The sequence below is a fragment of the Poecilia latipinna genome, unplaced genomic scaffold, assembly GCF_001443285.1.
Source record: "Poecilia latipinna isolate Pla-1442-1.1 unplaced genomic scaffold, P_latipinna-1.0 Scaffold635, whole genome shotgun sequence".
NCBI lineage: Eukaryota > Metazoa > Chordata > Actinopteri > Cyprinodontiformes > Poeciliidae > Poecilia > Poecilia latipinna.
In genome coordinates this window covers 182397-190331 of record NW_015113251.1, presented here as the reverse complement: position 1 = coordinate 190331, position 7935 = coordinate 182397, and the positions used below count along the sequence as shown (strand labels likewise).

Below are 7935 nucleotides of genomic sequence, written 5' to 3'. Positions count from 1 at the left end.
AAAAAAAAAAAAAAAAAAAAAAAAGACACGTCAACGCCTCCTCCATATTAAGAGTGGAGCGTTTAAAAACTTGTGCCAGAAATCAAGGCTTCCCGCATAAAACTCTAAAGTAACGTACAAAACATTAAAACATTTCAAGCAACTTAGATGTTTTGGTAACACTTTATTTGAAGGGGGTTGAATAAGATTGTCATGACACCGTCATAAACATGACATAACACCTGTCATGAACATGAATAAGCCTTCATGAATATTTATGACTGTTGTCATAAAGCGTCATTTGGTAAATTATGACACTTTTAATACAAAGTTGACATAATTCAAAATGTCTTTATTATGACAACTTGGCATTAACCAAGAAATCATTACTGTTTAAGCTTTACCTTTAATAACATAAAGTTACCTAATTTTTAAAGTGCAATCAGTAATAATTTTATAACAAATTTATAACAGTAATGATTTCTTGGTTAATGTCAAGTTGTCATAACAAAGACATTTTGCATAATGTCAACTTTGTATTAAAAGTGTCATTATTTACTGAATGACACTTTATGACAACAGTCATAAATATTCATGAAGGATTATTCATGTTCATGACAGGTTTTTATGAAAGTGTCATGTCAGTCTTATTCACCCCCCTTCAAATAAAGTGTTACCGATGTTTTTATTTTTTTTTAACAAAAACACACAAAAAACTTTATAACGTAACTGTACTTGCTGCAGGTGTCTCTTTGGATCTTCAAATGACTACTGGTAACTTTGGCTAAACATGATGAGTAAACAACTGTTTTTAAAAATAGATAATACAAATATCTATTTTTACAAATAGTTTAGCTTTTCCACAATAAAATGGCATGGCAAGTACCAGTAATATTTGTTTACATTTTTCTTGTAATTATGTTCAAAAATATGCTTTTTCTACATAATTTCCCACTTACTGAAGTAAAACACATCAAACCCCTTTTGGCTAAAGAGAAAGAAATATTATGGTGCTTCAGTTGAAAATAACACATTTCCTATAGTTGATATTTTAAATATGTGACCGATTTTTTTATGTCAAATTGAATTTTATTTAGCTGAACTAAGAACAAAAATATCTCTTTTGACTATGAAGGTTGCAGACCCCTGAGTTAGAACTAGATAAAATAAAACAACTACAAAAATTTCATTGGAACACATAACTATAAAGAGTAAAATCAGAGTAACCAGTGAACACCCTCCTCCTGCATTGTATGTTTTGTTTTGTCAATATATCTGCGAGCTCTGAGTGTCTTATTGTCAGACATTATAAATATGTGTACAATATGACATGAATACATGGCATAGTACAGCAGAACTTTTTCCCCTTTGTTATTTTGTTCTTTTTCTTCTCCTCTTATGCAATGTGATGTAACAATATAATGTACAATTATATATTCTTCTGTTGGTTAAACTAATAAAACTGTATTTTAAAAAAATTTGAGAAACTGACATTTGGTTTTATATTGGTGTTTAGGAAAATATTGCTGTTTGTTGGTAACAAACCTATAAGTTCTTGTGTTTACACTGGAACACATCACATCTGAAGGTAACTGGTTGCACTCTGTTTTGTTTTGGGGTGATAGGAGTAAATATGCTTAATACAAAACCACGCCACACTTTTCAGATTTTATTTTATTTTTTTTAAACATTAGCAAGCCAAGTGTTTGCAACGAGAACTTCCTGGTGCCTCTCTGTCGCCCTCTTGTGGCGTTCCTGTGTAACGCGCCTAGCCTACGTACTGAACGAGCCTCTCTGACGTCACTTCCCTCGCGCGGGATTACGCTAAAACTGCTGCTATCCAGCTGACAGGCGAGAACAATCCCGAACCCTAAAACAGCTTTTCGGTGTCAGCAGGCAACCCGGAGCTGTTCGGGAGTTTCTGATCGATCTTCTCACCGATGAAGCTTTTCTCCATTGCTCCTCGATGAAGTAGGCTGCTAGCTGTTGACATCGTAGCAGGTCGGAGGTTTGTTGTTAGCAGAGTCCGCGGCTAGACTTTTACTTTTTTGTTTATTTTATTATTTTTTTCTCTTTTTTTGGCGGAAGTTTTCCTCTGGTATGCGCCTAACCCTCCATGCTCGGCCTGCCCTCAGCCTTCAGGAGCCATGAAGCTGCAGTGCGATGTGGAGGTGGTTAACCGGATGCTCCCGTCGTTCGGGATGAAAAGTAGGGGAAAGGGCGTGAGAGCGGTGGTCTCCATCGGGAAGCATTTGGACAAGTCGAGTCAGCGCAGTAACATCTACATGATGATCTGCACGGCCAAAGACAGAACTGGGTCAAAATATAAGGTCGGTGACTTGTTCCTTTCGCAGGGTACAGAGTGTTCTGACAGTCCTCTGATTCCAATTGCTAAAACTTTCCAGCTTTTTTGTATCGCTAGCATCCCATAATGGAACATTTCACATATTTTCAGTTGAAATCAGGTTGTGTTTGTCACAATCTGACATGAAATGAGAAAACCTTTCCTGTTTTAAGTCAGTCAGTAAAAAATATTCGTATGTACGTATTTGCATTTATCTATCGTGATAAATTTCTTATAAAAATTGTGATTTATTATTGTCAGGATAAATTCCAATTGAGGTTTAAAATCTCCCGAAGCTGTTCCTGTTGTCAAGATTATTAAATTTACTGTTTTCTACACTGTTTGTACAATGTGAGTATCAATAAATGTGCAGTTACTGTTTTAAAAGTCACACTTCTTTTAGCCAAAGCCTCCAGTTACTTTAACTTTGAAGCTTTTTGTATCATAGGAAGGTTATTTTCTCTCCTAATGAAAAATGTTGCATATTCTACAATTGAAATCAAATATTTGCATACATTGCATTTAAAAAAAGAGTTTATTCACCACAATTTGACATTAAATAAGACAAAATGTTTCCTGTTTTAAGTCAGGTAAAACTATCAAACCTATGTGTATACAGTTGTGGTTTGTTATTGTTTTCCATTTCGTTGGACACATTTTTACTGTTCTTGACCATGTGCTTGAGGTGCAGATCAAAATCATTTCAAGGTCCACTAATGGCCCCTGGGCCACATGTTTTACACCCTTGATTAATTATTAATATTTAAAATTCTATAACTACGATTTAAATGATATAATCTTTACCTATGGCTCCATAAACCCCTAATCTGATGATTGAAATTGGCGAAACATGTCTTAATTTATTTGTGACGCAAGTTCAACACCTGCCAAGGAGTGATTCACTGTGATGTAATTATGATGCTTTGCTTTGTTGTCCGTCATACGGATGTTTTGCAATTTTTCTTTCAGCTGAGAAACAACATAGAGAAGTTCTTCACTTGGTTTGTAGAGGAGGGCAAAGCAACTGTGAGGCTAAAGGAACCAGCTGTTGATGTTTGTCTGAGTAAGGTATGACACTAACAGCTTGAGGAAGAAAGTCTTTCTTGGGGCAATCTTTTCTTTGTTCGTTTTTTTTCCCCTGGAATAGGGCTTTTTTATTTTCTATGCATCATAACGACTGTCCAAAAGTAAAAAAAAAAAAGAAAGAGCAAAACTTCTTTCTAGGTGCAGAGCATCCAAAAGCAAGGGGGGATTAATTGTCAAAACATGCAACAACTCAGCCCCCAAAAAATTATGAACACAAGTGTCCAGCATAAAATGTCTTCAAAAAGAACAAATCAGATAAATAATCAGTATTACAAATTTGGCTTCCGGTGAGAGACAGATGCACCAATCATGGCAGAGGAGTGGACCTACTTTCCCTTAATCCACTCTCAAGCTAAAATGTCTCACTTTTATTCAAAACTATTAAAGACATCAAACTAAAATTTGCTACCATTTTTGGTCTGTAAACACATCAACCAACAGCATTGAGTTTAAAAAGACTGAAAATATTCTAAATTATTTCAAATTTTCTAGAAAGATTTGCTTAGAGAAAACTCTGAAAATTTGTAGAAAAAGTTGAAAATTCCAGAATTTCAAAAGTTAAAAATGTTCTACTTTTGAAACTTTTTTTCCCCAAAAATTTCTGAGATTAATCTTAAAATTTTAGTTTTTTCTAACAAAATATAAAGGTTACTTTTCAAACTCAGAAATGTCCTTTTTTCTAGAAAATGTCTTAGATTAATCTAAAAATATCAGTTTTTTTGGTGGAAATTTAGTCTTTTTTTTCCTATCTACAATCGCCATCATGCTTTACTTAGTAAAAATGGTAAGAATGATCTTCTGCCATACTTTCCCCACTTTATCCCCAGCAGCATGGAGCTACTACGGTTCATTTTAAAAGAACTGTGTCAGGATATTACTGTCCAACAAAATCAGGCCACTCATTTTAAGGAATTCGGTCAAACACAACCAACGTCACAAGAATACTTTATGTGTCATCTGACCCATACCCTGACAGACCTGTACCTCGTTCATATTTTATTTCAGGCCGATGCAAACAGTTTGAAAAACTTCCTGTCAGCAGCGCGTTTGGCCGACCGAGGGAGCGACACGAGCAGCCTTCCTCTGTCCACGCTTACTCCGGTTCGAGCCAGAGATGTGGAGCAGCCGAAGAAAAAGCTGTCAGTCATGTCCAAGAAGGATTACCCACTCACCTCCAACTTCCCGTATTCTCTGGAGCAGCTGCAGGTGTCCTACTGCAAACTGTCCCGGGTGGACATGCGCATGCTGTCCCTCAAAGGTGCATCTGTCGTTTGTTACCTGAAGCTCATTTTTGTTTTAAATCGTTTTCATTGCAGGCCACATCAAGATCACAAATACCCACTAACTTACTGGTTGTGGACAAATTTCTTAATTAAAACTAACTATTAAACTTTTAATACTATAGCTTTCTCTGTATTCAGTGAATATGTCTTAAAACATCTTTTCATATGGATGTTCAATATTATGCAAATACCTAAATGCCTAAATTTGGAAAGCATTATTTATAGTTGAAGCCAGATATTTAAAGATAATAAAAAGACGCATAAATATTTTTTTCTCACTGTCTGAAGTTAAATCAGATCAAACTTTTTTCTTTAGGTCAGTTAGAATTACTAAAATTAATACTATTTGTTAAATGACAGAAAACTTTGCAAGAACATTTTTTATTTTATTTTTTTGAATATCTATTGATCAGAATGACTAAATAACTTATTGATCTGTGTATTGAAATGAAGGTTAATTTACTTTGAATTTTATTGAAATAATTATTTTTGTTAAATTAATGTTTTGTTCTCAGACCAGTCAGGTGTGTGAGATTTTACAATACATAAAATGTAGTTATATTTTAGTTTTTCTTGCTGTTAGATGTAGAATACTATCACAAGAAGTTACCAATAATACTAATAAATAATGTTATATAATAGTGAATTGAAGTTGTCATTTTTTAGTACTTCTGTATTGTTTTTTATCTTCAAGCAGTGAGTAGTGTTGGAAAAATTACTATGAAAAGTGCTTGAATTTTACTGTCTGCTCTTAATGAAAAGTATATTTAATACCTGCTTAAATGTTGTTTTCAAAAAGTGCTTTTAATCTGACAAACAGGCTTCATCTGAACGCATATTCTAACTTATTGAATATGACTTTAGCTCTCCGCAGGCTGGATCTGAGCAACAACCACATCAAGAAGCTGCCCGCCACCATCGGTGACCTCGGCTGCCTCTCTGAACTCATCCTACACAACAACCACCTGGAGGCCTTCAGCGAAGCCCTGTGCTTGTCCACGCTGCAGCAGACCCTCCAGGTGCTGGACCTCAGCCAGAACCGGCTGCAGTCCCTCCCCGCCCGGTTCTGTCAGCTCAGAGAACTGATGAACCTCAAGCTGGACGACAATAAACTCGCGGGTTTGCCACTCCAAATCGGCCGGCTCTCGAAGCTGAGGTTCCTGTCCGCTGCTCACAACCAGCTGACGGTTCTGCCCGCAGACTTCTTTAAGCTGAGTCTGGAGAACTTGGATCTGTTTGGGAATCCGTTTATCCAGCCCAACCCTTTGGACCACACCATGCAACTCGCCTTCCCCCTTCCACTACAGGAGATTGCCTCCAGAGCTGTAGCTGATCTCAGGTGAGGTTATAACTCTGTTGCTTTGTTAGATCTTCCATCTCTGTTGTTCCTAAGTTGTTGGACCTCTAAGTGCAGCATTTAACACTGTTGATCAGGATATACCATGGTGTTCACGCATCCTTAAAATATATCATGTATCTAAACTTAATGAGGATCTATGGTACAAAATTAACTTTTTTTACTTCCGTTTTGGTTTCATCTGCTTCTAAAAACAGCCCAAGTGTTTAAAAAAAAAAAAAAAAAAAACACCCAGGTGTTATTTTGGCAATAAGTTTGTATTTTGGTGCCTAGAAAATTAGCCATTTAAAAAAAAAAAAGAAATTTAATGTCACAAATGAGCAGTCACTGCCCATCACCTAGCAACCCTGGCAGAGCCCGGCCTGTTACCTAGCAACCCAAACGGAACTCCAACACATTTGGTCTGCTGGTTTTACCGCTGTTTGTGCTCATTACAGGAGCTACTTCTCAGTGCAATGCTGGTAGAAGCCTTGTTAAAGAGGAGCCATGTTGTGATGGCTTCATGAAGGTGAAGTTTTAGAAAGAGCAGGAGTTTTTAAAGAGACAGAGGGCCAATTTCAAGACATTAAATATCGAAATCAATTTTCTTTTAAGTCATATTTTACATTTACAGCATTTTTAAACTAACTGAAGGTAATGTAACTTTATTCACTTTAAAATGATACTATGTGGCTGGAAACACATAATACCATCCCTTAAAATCAAATTATTGCTCATAATTACTGTATTATGTTTTTATGGTGTAAAGCACTTTGAACTGCCTTGTTGCTGAGATTTACTGTACAAACAAGCTTGACTGTTTGATTCCCCTCCCAGAATCCCGTACGGTCCTCACCTCATCCCGGCCCACTTGTGTGGAGAACTCGAAGCGGCCAAGACGTGCGAGTGCGGGCGCGTCTGTGTCAGCTTCCACATCAAGACGGCAGTGAGCATGAACCTGCACCAAGTGTCTCACACGGTCGTGTTGGTGGATGACATGGGCGGCACGGATGCACCGGTGCAGCAGCACTTCTGCTCTCTCTCCTGTTACTCCGAGTTTTTAGACGGCTGTCTTCAGCGAGGCCTGAGATGAGGAAAGACACCTTAAGTGGTCAAAAACATTACAAAACTCTGCAAAAGACCTTGTTACATTGTTTTAGAGGATAAATGGAGGCAGCTGGGGTAGTTACAGCCTAGAATCTTCCTGACGATGGCTTTAGGTGACTTTTGTTTGTTTTTAAAAGCGCTTTATTCAGCTGGTTTTACACCTACATGCTCGGTTTTATTAGAGTAGTGTTGACTATTAGAAACAATGCATTTCTACTGCACTGCTGTGAAAATCTCAAACGTTATCCTTCTCTCCTCCTCATATATCAGACTTCAGGTTCCTCTACTGAACTACATCTGCGAGACGGGGGAATAAAGAAATAAGCACAGCACATCAGGGTCCAACAAGGAGGCTATTATTAAAGCTGCACTCGTCAGGCTTTTCCTGATTGATTTTTTTAAATAATTTTTTTAGGTCAATTACACATAAAGGAGGAAAACAAATGTTCTACAGTTTTTTTTTATATATATATATATATATATGGAGTGTTGACCTTTTACTGATTTTTACCAAACCCAAAAAGTGCCTGAAAGTTCATGTTTTGGTTTATGTTGTGAAGACTGAAAAACAGAGGAATTTCTTAGCTTTGATCCATTTAATAATTAGATAAAAGTTTCATATTTTTCCATATTTGACCTGCCCAACAAGGGGAAATTGGTCACTTCCAGTATTTGAATGATTTGTTGGTGCATCTCTAGTGATTAAGCTTGTAAAGTCCATGGATTTTTATAAAGAATAAAAGTATTCATTGTTATATGTGTACGTGCCTTATTCTTTAACATTTTAATTATGTGGGAAT

General features: G+C 36.6%; 1 protein-coding gene across 4 annotated transcripts; it reads left to right on the top strand.

Moving 5' to 3' along the window:
- Nucleotides 1-1768: 1768 nt before the first annotated feature.
- lrr1 (leucine rich repeat protein 1) lies at nt 1769-7892 on the top strand. Of its 4 annotated transcripts, none has more exons than XM_015043472.1 (6): nt 1769-1980; nt 2115-2309; nt 3293-3391; nt 4415-4667; nt 5557-6031; nt 6866-7892. In XM_015043472.1, exons 2-6 carry the CDS (start codon nt 2127-2129, stop codon nt 7119-7121), a joined length of 1266 nt encoding a protein of 421 aa, XP_014898958.1. In that variant the 5' UTR covers nt 1769-1980; nt 2115-2126; the 3' UTR covers nt 7122-7892. The 4 variants fall into 4 exon arrangements, with proteins under 4 accessions (XP_014898958.1, XP_014898954.1, XP_014898957.1 ...); XM_015043468.1 differs by having other exon boundaries at nt 2068-2309; XM_015043471.1 differs by having other exon boundaries at nt 1769-1987.
- Nucleotides 7893-7935: the final 43 nt, after the last annotated feature.

Coding starts and splice junctions, on each gene's coding strand:
- lrr1 (XM_015043472.1), top strand. CDS start 2,127: ATGAAGCTGCAGTGCGATGTGGAGGTGGTTAACCGGATGCTCCCGTCG. Junction 3,392..4,414: donor TTGATGTTTGTCTGAGTAAG/GTATGACACTAA, acceptor ATTTTATTTCAG/GCCGATGCAAACAGTTTGAA. Junction 4,668..5,556: donor GCGCATGCTGTCCCTCAAAG/GTGCATCTGTCG, acceptor ATATGACTTTAG/CTCTCCGCAGGCTGGATCTG.